Genomic DNA, 18,811 nt, shown 5'->3' with positions numbered 1-18,811 from the left:
AGTAAATCACTTTAACTATAGCAATAAGCCCACCGCGGTACGGGAATACACATTCCATTTTGCAGTGTTCACGGTGTTGGCAACAAAATACGATATTTTACTCACACTTGTATTTCCTCATGTTCCTTCCCATTCCCCTCTTCTCGGCCATGAAGTAGTCGATGAGCTCGGCCTGCTCGTCCATCTCGACCTCGGCGAGGGCGGCGACGAAGAGAAGAGCGGCGAGAACGAAGAACAGAGCCTTGGCCATTTTGGTTTTATCTGCTTTCTACAGATGGTGCTTAAATATCAAGATGCGTTAAGAGTAGATGCAGGTCATAATAAAAAAAAAAAATGCCAAAATGTAAGCAAGTAGAAAATCAATGCAATTCGCCCCCTCGCTTTGTAACTAGACGTGATGATTGACAATTTTCAAGAGTTGAACGCATATACATTTCTACAGACAATCATGACTGTTGGGACGGAGATTTCACTCTACAAGTTTATAGGTTCGCTTTCTTTGCAGTAGTTCGTAAAGTTTTAAAGAAAAATATAAAAGAGCACTTGGGCCGTTGCGTTTTAAAGAGCATCATGTAATTTCCCTGCCTGCAGGACACTTATAATCCTGTGTCCCTCTCAAAGACGCTTGAACACAAAATGAAAAGAAAACGTAAAATTAAAGTCTTTGTATTGAATCCACATGTACGGTGACTGATATCAATTCCTTGAATCTCACAAAGTTCATGGGAAATAGAATCTGCGGATCTGTTGTCCATTATAATCAATCTAACACCATTTCAATGATATTTTTTATTTTGAAAACATTTTATAATTTTTTTTTCAGACTTGGTCATGGTGGTAACGAATATCATTCCGATAAACTTTCACCTACACTACAGAAGAATCTTGCTTGCAAATGCTTGTACAGAAACCAAACGAATGTGTAAATAAAATCAATATGTACATGCAGTTGAAGAGAGTTCATAACTATTTACTTTGCGGTTTACTTGTCATTCCCACAAACTCCACTGCATTCCACAACTAAATTTTCTCCAGCTCTTGAATATTGTTTACCTTTATGTATACTGTCAGGTTTGTGCACTATAGTGTACCGTAGCTCATGTATCTATCGAATAACGTCTGTTGAGAGGATAGCTGCTTTTTTTTTGCGAGAAAGAAAAAGTTGATTGGAAAGAATTGGTACTTACCGGTTGGAGGCTTAAGGTGTTGTGTGGTGTCTTCTGAGAATCTCGATGAACGATATCTGCCTGCTCCTCTACCGTATTTATAGGAAATTTTTGCTCATTACCATGCAGGTTCTGATGCTATTAGGCATTGCCCCCCGAAAGCTACCTATAGTCATTCACTATCTCTAGTAACAACACTTTATTTGAAGTCGACTGTATTCAGTGATCATGGCCCTGATAGGGTTAAACCGAAATGTGGTCATACACAATCTAATGCCTTACAATTTGAAGAAAAGGAAAGGGAACTTGGTCGCATATGGCGGTGTTTCTCATCTCGTGCTGTTATGGTGTCGTTGAGGAAGCTAACAGTGCTGGATCACGTCGCTTTTCTCACTAGGACCACCTGTTATTATCTAATCATTAAGCCTCATTAGCTTGTGGTGGTTTTGTTTTTGCGACTTCTGCACATCCTTAAAGTGCACTTTTATCAATTCCTTCCATGACGATGATGTCATCGCAATAATTAAGAGATGATTTTGCTACGATTCTTATGTAGTTACAAAGTGATTCCAGCCTTGACCCGGGAACCTCTACTAAGTTGCGATATAACAGATGGTTTATAAACGGACGGTCATATCATTCAAAAGAGATTCTTTCTTAAACAAAATATGTTACCTTTTGCACGCACATGTCCTGGTGGCGTTTGATATGACGGGCAACCTATTTCCCTGCTGTTTTGTTTGCACCGAAATAAGCACAATATGTGGTGATATCAAATTATATGAATAGAAAATAATCATATTCAAAGCTCCATCAGGATTTCTCAAAATCTAATTCTCTTAATCACTTTGTTAACATTAATTTCCTTGTTTTTGAGAGATTAATATCGATCTATCGTTCTCTTCTCTCATTCTTCCTTGACATGGTGGGATATGAAATGAATTTAGTCAAATGGGTGACCTTTAAGAAACTTTAAGAAAGAACATATGGACACACGGTGTGAGAAAGAGCAACATGCAATGCCATACATAAACTAAAACAGATGACTTGTATTAAGTGAAAATCAGCATGAGCCATCATCGGTAGCTTCCATCATGAACCCTTGACGGGATGGCGTAGTAGGAAATATCATGGATGACCGAGTTTCATCATGTTTTGAAGTGTTACGCTTTCCCTAGATGTATTCCCTTTTTTTTTCATTTAAATGTAGCGCTATCATCTATAGGGAGCTGTGGTAATTTGATAGCTCTCTACAATCAGGCATTAAGTTCAAAGGATATATTACCACCTAAACATAAGAAGACTTTAGTTATCTTTTTTTGTTTGCTCTTGAATGTCAAATCAACCTATCACGAATAGAGGAACACATGGAACACGTGAGCTGTAAAATATGAAATATGGAACATGGAATACATTAAGATTTGCATAATAGTTATCAATTTCTTTTGGCAAATACAAGCACAGAAATTATCGTTTATCCCATTGTTGTTGTTGTTTCAAAGAAAAGAAGAAAGGCAAAAGATTGGGACCCTATTAACAAATAATTTGTCCCTGAAATACTGACTTAAGATTAGAACAGTATAGATCTTAAGGAAATCAAACATTGTTATCATATATAAAGTATAATGTCTGCACGAGGGAGCTCATAATAGAAGTCTCCAAGAGGGAGCTTATAATAATGTTTCCACGAGGGAGGTCATATCGGATGTCTCCGCATAATTAATATCTCCAAAAAGGAGCTTATACAAATTTTATATATTACGGTAATTTTAATTAACACGGTAATATCATACAGTAGCAAGTTTATCCTATTGCAAGGTAAAAAGTGAAGCAACAGATAAAATCTCATGATCTCGTATATGTCCTTCATGTACATTTACATACACACAACATACCTAACATAAATAATTATGCAATCATGCGTGTATTATACATATACACCAAAAAAATTCCCAAAATACGATTTATTCTTTTGAAGAAGAGATCTTAAAGATTCAAGATTACTTGTTTCTTTCAGATACATCGGTACACTGCAAAAAATCGGGCGTTACATATGAAACCCCAAGCTGGTGTGAAATTTCTGATGCTTATTTGTGGTGTTAAATTAACAGTCATTAGTGTCACTTCAATTTTATAAAACTAATTTTTAGATAGAAAATTAGTTATTGTTTTTCTTGTTGATTTTGAACTTCAATATGACGAACAAGAACTTTCCAATAAAGTCATTGATTTTTGAAAAAAAGTAGCAAACACATTTACACCACAGTAACACCAGTTGGTGTGGTCTCCTGTTGAAGCTGGGCTGATGTTATGCTATATAGGCATTAACACCAGCAATATCAAATTATCACCAAGCGATGTCATTGTTGAATAAACACCAGCACAGTGTCAAAATATCACCAGCTACAGTGTCAAATTAACACCAGGAAGGGCCAGGTGAACATTTTTCAACACCATCAAAACATACTTTCTACACCTGTCGGTGTGGTCCTCTATGGACACTTAATCGGTGCTAGATTTAACACCCATTGTGTTGAATCTAACACCGCTCTTTTTACAATGTAACGTGTTCCAAACATTAACTTCTTACCATTAAATTTGTCCGAGCTTTAGGTGGAAGAAGATCTCGGCCGGACCTTCTGATATCAAAGGGTACATTAATGATATTAAATCTATCTAAAAGAAATTTAGGAGCGCAAGAACTAGATATCTATTCCGTCATATCTGCTTTACTCTTCCGAAATCTCATATCAATATTATCCAGCTTAAGAATAGTGCACATTGAGAACTATATGAGCGAGGCTCTACATTTAAAACTGTTCGCAAGCCACGAGTTTGAAATACTTGCTAACAGAATTACACCTGCATTGCAGTACACTGTGTCACAGTAATCAATATGACATTGTATCATAACTTTATAAAGAATAAGTGATTGTTGTTGCGAATTAAGATTAGAGATTGTCTTTAACGGAAATGAGAAATATTGAAATATTAGAAATTATTTTCTGCACACTGCCTTTACATTTAAACTACAATCCAGATTCTCGCCTAAAGTCATACCAAGATATCTACAAGAACACACTCTGGGTATATTCTTATCATATAAAATATACCGGATCCAGTATAAAATCATTTTGTTTGTTCACAAGGCTCTACACAATATGGCACCGGACTATATATCTAAACTCGTCACTCCATACGTCCCTACGAGAAATCTCCGATCTGCCTCTCAGCACTTTCTTCAAGTCAACACAAGAAGGACCAAGAGATACGGTGAAAGGACTTTTGCTTATGCAGGTCCAGTCCTCTGGACCTCCCTTCCTCAGCTACTCCGATCCCAAGAAAACTCTGAACTGTTCAAAAAACAATTGAAAACTCACTTATTTCATTAAGCGTACAATGTTCAGTAACTTTTGCAGTAGTATAGTAGAGTTATACCGTTATGATTATGTGGTTTGCCAATTTTCAGTTGTAACTAATACGTTTCATTATGTATGTATGTATATATGTAAAGCGCTTTGAGAACGTATTTTTTGTTGAATCGCGCTATATAAGAATATTATATTATTATTATTATTATTATTACAATTATTATGAAATAACAGTCATATTAGAAAATATATATTCCTTAATCCCATAACTATAAATTCACATTTCTTTGTATTAAGGTACGGTTTATTGGAAACAAACCTCTCTGATATCAAATTTAGATCTTCATTAAGAGTCGTTCCCAGTGACAAAACATATTGGCACTATCGTGCGTATAACTGCACTCGTGAGTATCGAACCACTTTGATATTTACTTTTCTTCCTTTTTGGGTAGAAAAAATATCAAATATTTTACCAGAAAGTGTACACCAAATCGCTGAATTTTGGGTCTGAAAGCACAAAATCTCCCTCGTGTGGGAGGAGGGATATTCGGCTTCTAGTTATTAAACCCTTACCGCGAGTGGTTCTTTCACTTTTCTTGGAGAGCTCGATCTTCGTGTATCTCTTGGCATTGTTAGATGATATCCTGCAAGGAATTGCATTACTTTTCTTTAAAAATCCAACCTGATTTTTTTTTAGCACAATCGGGCCATGATAACCCGCATTACATATTCACCTATGGATTTAGTTGATGTCTTGGAAAAAGTAACTGGTGGTAGATATTTCAAGAAAAGACGCTACAATGAAATGTATACTGACCTAAACCAGAGCAGGGAAGTGAGTCTCACCTCTCTGGCCAGAGTGAATGAGATAATGCCCCCATAGCCCATACGAATGACTTTAATCATCTGAGAGATTGGTCAGTTCCTTTTGTACCACACGAAAGATAATTTTTCTTTTTTCTTTTTTCTTTCGGGTCGTCTCGTCTTACGTGTATACTGGCCTTTTTTGCATTCTAGCAGTGTACTCTCACTTGCCGGAAGGGAAAATTTTGTAGACAAGTTGCCGTACACTGTGATTAGCGTCATATGAAGATCCAAACTTTGCTAACAGACAAGGGGTGAAGGAAGAATATCGATTCTGAGTGTTTGTTGAAAATCTCTACATCACTACACGCATCTATGGTGAATTAGTCCCTAAACAGTCGTTCAGGTCGCAAGTCCCTTTTTAAATATCTTATTCCAGCCAGCCAGGCAGGAATGCCTCCAATTTGTCGGCAAGCAATTTCATGTTTTATCTTGTATCAAATCATCCGACCTCCAAACCTGCATTAGAGAAGAATTTGCTATATCTCCGAGTATCTTTATCTTCATCTTTTTTGTTCTATGTTTTGGTTAATTTGTTTTACCCGTGCTCCTCATCTTAATATTTACGGTCGATTCTAATACTGGGACCTACGCTCAACAAGCTTGCTTTTAGGTAGGTTCCATCATATGTCTTTAGCATTGTTCTCATTTGTCATTTTGTCTTCTTGTCTTATGTGATGTATTTTTCACCGAGAAATATGAGAATAAATGGAAACTGAAATTGAAATTGAAATGATATGTTTGATTTTAGGACATTTCTTTAGACATTTTCACGAATGAAATCAAGTGTTAATGCGCTGATTCTTCATCACTGCTGACTGTTTAATAGTTGGATGGTGAGTATTACATGAGTGTAGCTGGATGATCGTCATGATCGTATCTGAATGATCGTGTTTCGTGTGTTGAAATGCTGTCATTATTGATATTTTTATGTCTGAAAATGTAATATTCCTGAAGCACATGTAATGTGACTGTGATGCATGTATGTCATTCATTCATCGGTTTGCATGACAATAAAAAATGGAACTTGTATACGGGGCATTCAAGGGAGCAAAAGTCTTGTGCATGACTTGAAGTGTAGTAAGGCCGTAGAATTCTCTGCACAGAAGCACATGCACACACATAAGCAAATATATATACGATGGGTTTTTGTATAGTGATTAGTTTAATTTCAACTGCATAGTCACTGAAAATGATGGAAATATATAATCAAAATTGAGTTTGTATTTGTTTGTGGAGATGACAAGCGCCCTTATGCTGAGTATAGGCCTAATGTTTGAAATTCAAAGTCTATTAAACATGTTTATATTATTCTGTTCTTTTTGTATTCATACGTCTTTGAATATCTATAGTATTGAAACACCACATATTCATAATACTTGATCGTAAATGAAAGGCCTATACGACGAAAGGTTCAGACACTAATTAAAACTTTCGAACACACACACACACACACACACAGACACACACACACACACACATCAATCATTTGCGGTGGCGTCGGTTTCTTCCCCATCTCAATCTGTCACTGCATGAGATACACGTACACTGTTTCCTTTATTCATAGTTCAATGGCCATGCAACAAAAATAACCATAGAAATAATGAAATATACTTGACGAAAGGTATGTAGCTAAAACTTCTTTATTTCAGGTATCCATGGATAGCACACACGCACAAACAAACTCGCGCGCATACGCGCGCAAATTTACGGAGCCGCCTAATCCATCGGCAAGACCATTAGGCGCGAGCAGTGTAGTGACATGACAGAGTCGGGGCGGTTAGATGACAGAGGATCCGGTACGAGGAGCAAAGCAGTTTAGAGGTTGTCTCCGTTGGCAGCTCCTAAAATGTAAATACACAAAGATATAAAGAAGTAACGTTGTGACCAATGGTAAGGTTATCCTGTACGAATTTAACCAATATGCTGTAAGTTATCCTACATTTAGTTATGTCGTACCTTGCTTCGCAGGAAACATTATCGTTGTTATTGCCATCATTTTATTCGGCAAAGGGCAATGACATTTATATGGACAACATCAAGATATACAGGGAGAGGTCCGTGATTATTCCATAAAGGATTATCATGACAGTATAATTGAAGAATTCAACATTAGGAAAAAAAAACCAACAAAAACCCTCGTGAACTGACCATTACAGAAGACGACTTGTCCGCTCCTCCTACTGCACCAACACTCTTGGTTCCATTGCTGGCAGACTGGAAGTGAAAGACCAAGAACGTTTCAAGGTTCACGAAAGAGACCAGCAACTGTACAAACTGATGATACACTGTACCTCCTCCCCCCTCCCCCTCCTGCTCTTCCTTCCCTCTCGCTCCTCCTCCCCTGCTCCTCCACCTTCTCATCATCATCAGCATCATCACCACCATCATCGTGATCGTCACTATTGTCTCCAAGAAGTGTCAATGCCAGAGCGTGGTGGCCACTTTCCATAACAGTGACCTAATTATGATGGGCTCTATGTGAATTTTAGGTTGCCTTTTTAGAATGTATTTATCGATTTATTACCTATCGGAGTGATTTACAGCGTCTGGAATCCAGATGCCCCCAGCTTTAGCGCAGGATTTCTGATTTTCGGGGTAACTCTTCTTGAGATATAACCAAAGTATTTCACTTGTTTTCCAAAAAATCCTGAGATCACCCAGAGTGGACTTTCTGTCAAAATGTGACATTCTAAGGATTGGTCTGTATGGGCAAATCAGTGTTCTATAATGCAAAGGATGAGAAATTGTTGGATTTAACAGATTGTAATTATGTCAAGATACATCACAGGTTTGGATAACGCAATAAATCATCTTTTTTCTCCTCATCGGAATCTGAAGAAGATCATAAAAATGTAGCGTGTTTCTGCTTACAGAGTGTGTTTTTATGATGTTAAACGACTAGGTCAGTAATTGATAAGATCTCGACAATTCAAACAATCAGAGAAGATATTTATTCCCCTGATACCCCGATAATCTCGATTAATTGTTAAGGATAGGAATGTCAATAGGACTGTTATGGTGAAATACAAATTCTGCTTACACTTGTATTTCCTCATGTTCCTTCCCATTCCCCTCTTCTCGGCCATGAAGTAGTCGATGAGCTCGGCCTGCTCGTCCATCTCGACCTCGGCGAGGGCGGCGACGAAGAGAAGAGCGGCGAGAACGAAGAACAGAGCCTTGGCCATTTTGGTTTTATCTGCTTCTCTTTGAATGGAACATACAGAACGAAGATTACGCGTGGAATCGCAGGCCGGGGCTGCATATTTAAAACACTAGCAGCTAGAATATTAACACGTATTCACCCTCATCTTCCTGTAACAATACACAATGATTGATAAAAATGGGCATTTCTGTCGGTGAGAAATATCGTACGTTGACCACTAATCTTATCGTATTTTTTTCAAATCGCGATTAGTTAATTTCCCCTTTGCATAAAAAAAAGAAGAAATCGTCTGTCTCTGTAAAGTGAGTTAGGGTTTGAACTCAAAACGCTGAGTGTGATTAGTCTTTTGCATGCTGATATGAAATTGAAACAGACGATGGGTGATCTTAGATAATGAACAATCATAATCAGGCCCTCTTTATAGAGGCAAGGACATAGAAATTAAATAGCTGCCTACAGCTTCGTTGGCCCTAGCATCTCGTATATTTTCAAAGACACTTTTCAACACTTTCCCCCTTAAGAGGTGGCTGCGATACTGCCAACGCCTTTATCAATCGTAACTGAACTCTATCCTTTGGAAAGGGTCTTGTTGGCATTTCTGTATGTGGGGATTATGTGACAAAAATAATCAGTACTTACCGGTTGGAGGTTGAGGGAGTTTGTGTGAAGTCTTCTGGGAACTCGATGTACGATATCTGCCCGATCCTCTGCCATATTTATAGGAATTCTTTTTCTCTCTCTCACTACAAAGCAATGTTATCGCCATTGGAGCATGAACTCCTGGGATATACCTTAATAAAATCTGTCACCATCATTTGTATACTGTGTGGTATCACATGTTAGCGCTATTTAGAGTTTCATGTTAATAAGGTTTATTGAAGTGCGGTTACCGCCACGTAATGGCCCACGATTTGAAGGAAAGAAAAGAGAGAAATTGGTCGCATATGGCGTTTCTCTTGCGTCATGCTGTTTCTATATGGTTGAGGAAGCTAACAGTGCAGTATCATGATGCCGATTTCCAGGCCAAAAGTTCACATGTTATCATTCAATTAAGAACACTAATTTGCGTTCATTTTTTGTTTTTGCTTTTTAGCCATGTGTTCATTTTATCTTAATGTGCACTTTCCTACATTAAGATGTTGTCATCCTCTGTTCACTTTGATCATGTTGATACAGAGATGAATTTGCTTCGATCCATGAATTTTCTAAGACATTACACTCTTGCCTGGAAAGATGCCAGCCATTATAAAGTGCGGCTTGAATAACAGATTGCTGTACGTTGGTAACACCAGTGGAGTCGAATTTTCTTATTAGTCCATGACATATTCAAAATATGAGCACACATCATCTGACTCACAGTTCTACAAAGTATCACCCATAACATCCAGTTGATTTCAAGCCTCTAAAATCAATAGGGCATTGCGGATTTGGCACAGTATCAGATCACCCCAATAATTCTATTCCTCCTTCTCTTTGGAAAGCTATGTTTCATATATGTTAAATTTTTTTGATTTTTTTTCTTTTAGATTATCCACCCAGTCACCATTATTAATGTAAGAAGTGTTCTAAAACTTCGGACGCTTGGAAATGAATATATCTTACCTATGCACACCACTTATTCCTTCTTGAGTATGTATGTCGCCCTGAAACGGACCTACCACTCTCGACAAGCATGTTCTTGCCGGTTTTTCTTGAAAACGGCACGATGAGAACAATAAAATGATATGAAATAACTGAGTGTTCATATTGCAAATGAATACCTGAATATAAAAACGACCAAAGTCCAAATTTGACTATTGTCTTTGGATACCCTCTACGAAGTTATGTAAAGATATATAATCAGTCAAATGAATGCTTTACATTTTAATTTGCATAGGTAACAGTCCACTAACCGAAAAACTAAAATCATTAAAAAATCATTTATTGATTTCTATTTTTTTTTTTAAATGTACTGTAATGGACTTAGGTCGTTTTTATATTGAGGTATTCAATTGTCACCTTAAAGAGATGTTGTACAGACTGACTGGTAATGCACTGGAAGAAGAATGTGCCATTTCTGTGTAAAAGAATTTTACACTACACATTGTTGGGTCTCTACACTCCGCGTTGATATTATCCAGTTTTGTTATAGTTTGTTGCATTGTTGTATTGCAGCTCCTCTACATGGTACCACGCACTTTGTTTTTAGTGTAGTTCTGTCTACGAAATACATTTTGCCTGGACGTTGACAATGGTACAATCTCACTTCTTTTTGTAAAAATGAACCAGCAACAATAAAACGCTTGTTTTCTGATCGCCGGAGGGGGTCAGTATTCTGAGTCATTACTTTGTAAGGAATACAAGAAACTACTTTGCAACTGTTTTCATATTACCAAGTGTTATGGTGTTATGCATTTAAGAAATGATTTTGTTTTATCACTGAATTTCAAGATGTTACCAGGTAAACAATAATTACTCTTACCTTGTACATATTGTAAGTGCCAAAATTTACTTCCCCAGCAAAGGCAGCATTTTGCGCTGTATGTGAGCAAATATATAGATTGATTGAAGAGAAAATAGCTAAAAGCAATAACAAAATTGATTTGCACAAGGGAAAATGCAAAAGATAGAAAACATTATCTGTGTGAAAAATTAATTGTGATCATTATGGAAGGGGGTGCAAGAATAGGGCCTACCCCTCTTGCTCTTTCCGTTTGCCCTACTCCCTGAGTCTGTGTTTATCTTCCTTATCACCCCTGTCTCCCACCCCCTTTTAATTCTCTCTCTTTCTCTTTTAACATGGCGTTTTAAATCCTCATCTATACTGATGAACCGATTGTTTCGTTTTTCTATCCCAACGATTGTAGCGCCGAGCACACCACACCCCCCCCCCCCCGCTTAATATGGGGAGACCTTCAGCCCCGAGCTGCATGCATACTAACGAAAAGCAACGGCGTGAACGGAGAGAGTTTCAATGAACTAGTTTATAGTGATACCTTATTCTTGTTCTTTCTTTTTTTTCTTATAGAATTTGTAGTATGTGTTTTGTGTGCCCTTGTTTTGTTTTGTTTTATTTTCGATGACTTTTAGTTTCTGTACTAAAAACTTTTTTATCTTGTTTTCCTTCCCTCGATATCTTGTTGTATAGGATTCTAGAGTGTATCGATGTTAACACACATTATAATAATCTGATCCACTTTTTAGACTATACAATCTTATTGTATTGTCCAAAAATGGATCACACTTTTTTTCATTTCTACTGTCATTGATCGTTGTCAAGAATATTTGTTTTTTGTGATGTCGAAATATGCAAAGGGACTTGTGAAAAAGAGAATGTTTTGTTCTGAGCAATACAATCTAGACATACAAAAGCAAAAGATAATGGTACAATCACCTTAATCGGTATAAAGCAGGCCACTAATAAGAGCACAAAATGCTGACACCTTAGTAAATGAAGATGGCGTTATTTCACTCTCACTTTCTTTGTTCTCATTTGCATTCAGACACACTTTTTCAAACCCTACGCCCGGAGGTTTCTCCATCACACCCAATCATTGAAGCAGTAACAATCGATTTGACTAAATAACTGAAATCTCTTTATTTAAAGCATCCATGGATAACAAATAAATGACAACATCAGTGTCCGTGTTGCTGTCCAATCTACCGGCAGATGGAGTAACCGTTAATGGTGAGTCAGAGTCGGGGCGGTTGGGTTAGGAGAGAGGTTCTGGTACGGTGAGCGGGGTAGTTTAGATGTTGTCTCCGCTGGCGGCTCCTGTACGTACGTACGAGATACAAAGAGATATAGAACAGTGAAGCCTAAGAAAGAAGTTGGTTTGTAATAACATCACAAATCCCACGGTTCTCTTCAAGGTACTATAATATGCAATGCATGCATGCATAGGCTTGTTACCTATGTATAGAGGTGGAGAATGATAATGAATAAACACATTACACTTGATACCATAATAATTTCATCAAGGACCATCGTTTTGATGTGGAAAGCAGCCCCCCCCCCCCCCGAAAAAAAAGAAGAAAAAATATTGAGGATGACCCGCGGAGCTCCTTTATTGGCGCTGTATTCCAAAATGTGGCTCCAGAATGTGACTCCACAAAATGAAAAACTACGTTCAACAGTCTTCGTTTTGACAAGTGGCATCTAGAGCACAGATGTATCCATGGCAGGGAGTAGTTCAGTATTTGAACATCGGAAAGAGTGTAATGTAATCTTATGATATAGATATTGATCGAAAGAATCATGTGAACATTTCAAATGTGATTCTTCTGTCAGTGGGCAAACTAATGCAAAATTGCCTTGCCTGCTTGCCCAATGGCTTAAAGCACAACATTGTTTTGAAAGTGCTGAGGTCTTGATTTTTATTAACCGTATTCACATATATTTTACAAACGAAATTTATCAACAAAAAGCCCGATTCTTTGATTCCCATGTTCAAAAATTTTGCAACTTGAAAAACAATATAATTGAGAGATTCAAACACTGAAGAAGATTTTTGATATACTCGGTAGATTAATATCTATGTGATGTCAATGAAAAACTTTGCCTTGGAGCAAAACGCCTAAACTACATTCCCAGCACTTTTGTTTACGCCATGCTAAAACACATAAACAAACGGATAAAGGCTGTCCAGCTTTAAAAGCTGGGAAATCTATACGGGAATGCATATCAGATATGATTTATATCAATCCGTGTTGAATCCATTAAGAAGGCAACTGAAAGTAAAAGAACCGACCGTTACAGAAGACGACCTTTCCGCTCTTCCTGCTGCACCAGCAGTTCTGGTCCCATTGCTGGCAGTCTGGAAAATAGAAACAACATGGACAATTAAACATGATTATACACCATACACCATATTTGATCATTCGATTGAAACATTAGATAGGGTATAAATCCAAACGAATGTGATTTCAACACTAACAGGAGTGCGTTTTTCTTGGTATTTTGCTAGGTTGTCCAACACTTTTGCATATATTCATATCTATATTATATTCATATATGAGTGTGTGTGTGTGTATGTGTGTGTGCGTGTGTGTGTTTACACGTATGCGTTAGCAGATGGGTAGGGTGGCAAATACGTGAACACATCATTTCAGTTGATACTAATAAACACCCGTTACTGCGTTCTTCACGTTCTTCAGCAACTACTTAAATATTTCGACTGGGTTGTTTGTCCTATAAAGTGAGCTGAATTTTTCTGGAAAGAAACTCGGTTTAAACTATGCAGAGGGAGTCATTAATCAACATAATATTCATTATGGCTTGCTATTGTATTGTTTCAAACGCAATGAATCAATACACTTCTGTGGAATCGTACTACGGTACATCAACTCTATACTTACACTTGTATTTCCTCATGTTCCTTCCCATTCCCCTCTTCTCGGCCATGAAGTAGTCGATGAGCTCGGCCTGCTCGTCCATCTCGACCTCAGCGAGGGCGGCGACGAAGAGGAGAGCGGCGAGAACGAAGAACAGAGCCTTGGCCATTTTTGGTTTGTAGGTTCTCTGTGGGTGGAACATAGCAAACGAAGCTATACTCAAATTACAGGTGGTATTGTAGGCTAGCGATACATGTTCAAGCTGTTAGCGGGTACAATTTAACTCTAATATAGCCTCCTCCATACATAAGATAAAGACTTTGATCTTTTACATGCGCCATAACGGGAACAATCTCTGTTGCTACTCCCTCGGATACTGCAACTGCACGGATATCCAATGTAATGTACTTTTCTGTTGTCTGTGTGCCATTGTGTTTATTTATGGATCGCCTAAGTCTAAAAAAGGAGGCAGTCAAGTTGATTGTTGAGAGGTTGTGCATAGCAGTACTGCTATCCTCTTAAACGTGTTTTATGTCTGTACACTGTATGACAACGCCAGTCTGTGTACATCCAGATTGATTTTGCGTCGAAATAGAAATGATTGATTTAGATTATGTGTTTGTAATATCTTAAATGTTGACTTGTTGTTGCCTCAAGATGATCACCGTGAGACATTTACACTCTGCTCTGTTGTCTCGAACATTATAGCCTTCTTTCGTTTTCTAGTAAAAGAAACTACATGTTCCCTCTTTCTTCAATTGTTCTTGTTACACTTGGATACGGCAGCAAAGTATTCATTGCAAACAGCGTTAATGCCCATGTTCTTTTGAGAGGAGTTTACTTGGCGTTTGTGTGGACAACAATCACTATCACTAGATTTGATATTCTATTAGGTATTTGTGTGGACATTTGGTATCAGATTCAATATTCTATTACAGTCAGCTCCTTAATGAGGTATTTGTGTGGACATTAATTGCTATTAGATTCAATATTCTATTACAGTCAGTTCCTTGGTGCTCAACCATTTGCCTTCAGCTGGAAACCTTTCTCTTCAGAAAAAGAAAACTGCGGCAGAAGTGTGCTGTTACCAGTTAGGAAGAGGATTAATAAGAAAAGTTCGACACTTACCGGTTGGAGACTGAGAGTGCTTGTAGGATGATCTATCTTCTGGAAGCTCGATGTACAATATCTGCAACGTCCTCTGCTGTATTTATAAGAAAATCTTCCTCACATCATCGTGCAGTGTTTGAAGCTATTAGAGCATGGATCTTCTGAAGATACTTTTAAGTCTGATCGTCATCACTGGTAATTGCACAGTATTAGACGTCAATGGTGTTTTAACGAAGTGGTCCTGTAGCGGTTAATCAGAGTGTGCTCACCTCATCTATTTCTTTGCAATTTGATGGTAAAGACGAAAAATCGGGTCATGTATGGGGTGTCCTACCAGGTCAAGCTGTCATTGTATGGTTGACGAAGCTAACAGATTGAGGAAACTACCGATTCTCACCAGGCCCACCTGTTATTGTTTAATCGTCAAGTTGCTTTTCTTTCTCTTTAACGCCTTGAGGTTCGCTGCATTTAAAGTGCACCATTCTGTTTTCGTGACCATTCTTTCGCTTTATTAAATGTTTTATATGTGTTTTGTATGGCTGGCTTGAATCTTGAAAAGTCGCCTAGTAGTGTGATTTGATACTTGATATGATGACTGTGTAATAATCGTCATCTCCTAGAGTTTGTCAAATTGTTCGTCTGTCCCTCTTCAAACATACACATTGTCGGGGTAGGAAATAAATGAAGGAGATGTTTATAAGAAATATACTCCTACTGCCATGAAGATGTTGTAAACTGGTGCATTAACATCCTTGGTGGATGCCCATTTTTTTTTCTGCAGAATGACGCCGAAGGCAATCTGACTTTAATATCTTCATTATCACTTAAAGACGTGAGGGAAGAAACGAGCCTGTTATTATCATTGTTTCAATCTCTGCAATTATAATACATTTGATATGTTATAAAGGAATTTAACATGAGTTCTAGGCCTAATAAATGTTGTCATCGGCAAGGCTGTCTGTACTTCGATGTTTCTGTGAAATGTTCCCTTGAAAGAAATCAAAGATCTGTTGTTAAAAGACTCAAAGACTGGAAAAGGAAAGAATCAATGAAAATATATACCTTGGAAATAAACATTTATATTTCCGCTATTCCATAATACTGCAGAGGATATCGTGTACATTTTCCATTAAGTAGAAACAGGACAAATTGTTTGTATGACATCAAATGCCAAAATTCTATCGGCAGAAGTTACAAAGCTTTAAGAAGATACAACACTCGCTCTTTAAGTGTGCAAGAGAATAAGGAAATGAAGTTTGATAGTGAAATGAAGGGAGGTCGGCTGGTGGTCAGAATGGTTCACCGACAACGGCATCTTCGATCAAAGAAAACAGCGTGAGGTGGTCAGGTGGTCATAGATGACCGATTTTCGGTAGCTCATTTGGTCAACAGTTACGCAAAGGTGAGTAGACTTTCCTGATCAAATTTTCTCCACAGTCATACTCTCTTATTAGCGTGAAGTAAAGGTATGAGGAAATTTGACGAAAATATACCTTCAAGAGCAGTTGTTTACTGCTCACCATTAACGTGATAAAGAGTAACATATCTTGCTGAGTTTGTGTAATACAAGAACATTTGTGAAGAAGATTGTAAGATGTGTCCGGTTTGTCCTTAATGAGAAACAAGAAATGTCATCGAAAGTTGATTTTCAAGTCTGTTTATTTTTTTTAAATAGCTTACTTCATCCTAATTCTATTTGACACCATTGTCAGCAATGTTTGTAAGGACGTTTTTGAATGATGCCATGATCCAACGCAATAAAAAAGGAGGCTGAAAAAAGATGAATAGATAATAAGGCAAATAGTTGAGTAGTAAGAATTTTGATTGTTATCACTGAGGTTGCAAAATTTGTATTAATACATTCGATGTGACTTTTTGTGCCGTGGCTGTTTCATTTTTGAAACGCTATATTATCGTGTCTGCTTATTAGGTAGATGGTAGCACAAGAAGTTAACGAGCCATCTGTAACGTTCATATGAATCCTTATCCTTATTTTTCGCAAAAGATATTCAATGTCATTATTTGCCATATTATGGGATACGTTGCTACAAGAGAGTCTTGTTTACCAGAAAATGTGCTCCGAGTATTTTCCCGTATACTTTTATTTCACAGAGAGTCAACGCATAACGAGGGTGTAGAAAATTCTAGACGAAAGAAAGAAGAGTATAAATTAGCGCTGCTATGTCAGCCCTGAATAGCAGTTGCTCATATGTTTCAAAGCTCAAAGGCACTTGTTTGCGTGCAGTGATAAAGATATAGGGAAACTTAGTGTTATGAAAGCTTTTCATAGTTTGTCGAGTTTCTTTTAGATTGTTTGTTTAACATTACCACGACGAGAGGGAATTAGACTGAATCAACCGTTATAAAAGCACAAGGGGTTATTTGAGTAACATAGCCACCTAAGGACATCTAATTTAGAAATGTTTGTTAAATAAATGCTCCCCATATTTTGCAAGGACATATTCAAGAAAGGTAACACTGCTGCTATAAAAGGAAAAAAAATGATTTGAATTTTTATCCATTATTCTGATTCTAGTAGAAATGTAAAGGGGAGCAGTCTGTCTTCAATGTCCTATTGTTCATGAAACATTTTAAGAAATGGGTGAAACTTCCGGCAATAAAGGTGGCATGATATTGTTTTCAACCTTCGCTGCGGTTGGGTATTTTGCATTTTTTGATTTTGAGCCTTGATAATCTTGGCATGAAATTGAAGCCGAGTATCATGCTTTTTGATACTTGATATATCTTAATACGATCAAAAACGCACTTTTTATAAACCAAATGCAAAATTGCTGTGTAAAATTAGTAAGACTGTGATTGGAAGGCAAGCTTTGCAATTTGGCTATGAGGACCCTTGATTTGTCAAAGAATGTAGAGCTGATCATATTTTGTCAACTGGCCTGGTGAAAGTCACGCGCCACTTGTGTAATCTTTTCGAAACACCTCAACTGGGTGCATTCAGCCAATCAGAAGACAGGACTTCCAGTTTTGTAGAAATTAGATAATCTCGTCCGCTTCCCTGCTCGGGGAAAACGTGTTCCTTACCTGAACAAAAGGTGTGCAACATTTTTAGTGAATGATATTTTCAGAAAAATAGAGTCTTTCAGATTGTACACATTGATGTCATGTTTCTTTGGGCCCAAAGTAAAAAGTTTTGCATCGTAATAATAAGAAGCCAGAGAAAAGAACATTTTTCGTAGTGTTTAGTCATATCTTCCTTTTAGAATGTCACTTCTTCTACTGTAAAATTTGGCATGAAAAATTGTTGATTTTTATAGTATAGCATTTCTCCTTTTAATTTATGATTACAATTCGCATCAGTGTTGTTTTTACGATTGTGTTGTCTAAAATTAAAGTAGCGAGTTACCCCATGGCTCATCCCATGTAGACTCACTTGTCGAACAACCACAACTTCACTTAAAAATGATCATTAACTTATTTACATACTTCTTAGAATTATGCATGGTGCACGTTTGCTACAGAACATGATAATCACACATGATTATTATAGAGCTTGCTCCTTCTTGGCATACTTCTTATTGCATCATTTGTCTATGGAAATTTGAATCATAAATCTGAAAGGAGGGGATTTCTTTACAGTACATCAGCATGAATCGATGGTACCCCATAAAATACTTCTGTATCTCTCTACCAAGCATCTTATTATATTGTCTCCCCTACCACTTCGTGAGTTCGTTAGAAGGAGAAGATAAAACATATAGATTGCCTTAAACGTAAAGGATGCACATTCTTTCTTAGGTTCGCTTTGTTAAAGCCCCCTCACACCTGAGCGAATGTAGGGGGACGAAGGGGGACGAATG

The 18,811-nt window shown here is 37.4% G+C and overlaps 3 protein-coding genes across 3 annotated transcripts in view; all 3 read right to left on the bottom strand.

The window, feature by feature from the left end:
* Window positions 1–1,203, bottom strand: part of LOC139741318 (uncharacterized) — a 2,888-nt gene extending 1,685 nt beyond the window's left edge. The window contains exons 1-2 of the mRNA XM_071651907.1: window positions 1,188–1,203; window positions 106–268 (exon numbers count right to left, since the gene is read on the bottom strand). Coding sequence (XP_071508008.1) covers window positions 106–250 — 145 coding nt within the window. The 5' untranslated portion in view covers window positions 251–268; window positions 1,188–1,203. The remainder of the gene's footprint in view (window positions 1–105; window positions 269–1,187) is intronic.
* Window positions 1,204–7,015: 5,812 nt separating this feature from the next.
* LOC139741308 (uncharacterized) lies at window positions 7,016–9,239 on the bottom strand. Its single transcript, XM_071651899.1, has 4 exons — window positions 9,207–9,239; window positions 8,445–8,608; window positions 7,553–7,618; window positions 7,016–7,245 (listed from the first exon to the last, which is right to left on the bottom strand). Exons 2-4 carry the CDS (start codon window positions 8,587–8,589, stop codon window positions 7,220–7,222), a joined length of 237 nt encoding a protein of 78 aa, XP_071508000.1. The 5' UTR covers window positions 8,590–8,608; window positions 9,207–9,239; the 3' UTR covers window positions 7,016–7,219.
* Window positions 9,240–12,170: 2,931 nt separating this feature from the next.
* LOC139741297 (uncharacterized) lies at window positions 12,171–14,053 on the bottom strand. Its single transcript, XM_071651889.1, has 3 exons — window positions 13,905–14,053; window positions 13,298–13,363; window positions 12,171–12,321 (listed from the first exon to the last, which is right to left on the bottom strand). The coding sequence occupies exons 1-3, from the start codon at window positions 14,047–14,049 to the stop codon at window positions 12,296–12,298; spliced, it is 237 nt and encodes a 78-aa protein (XP_071507990.1). The 5' UTR covers window positions 14,050–14,053; the 3' UTR covers window positions 12,171–12,295.
* Window positions 14,054–18,811: the final 4,758 nt, after the last annotated feature.

The sequence above is a fragment of the Diadema antillarum genome, unplaced genomic scaffold (genome assembly GCF_040938485.1).
Source record: "Diadema antillarum isolate AM-2024a unplaced genomic scaffold, OU_Dant_1.0 scf00000031, whole genome shotgun sequence".
In the NCBI taxonomy this organism is placed as follows: Eukaryota; Metazoa; Echinodermata; class Echinoidea; order Diadematoida; family Diadematidae; genus Diadema; species Diadema antillarum.
This window is presented reverse-complemented; position numbering and strand designations above follow the sequence as displayed.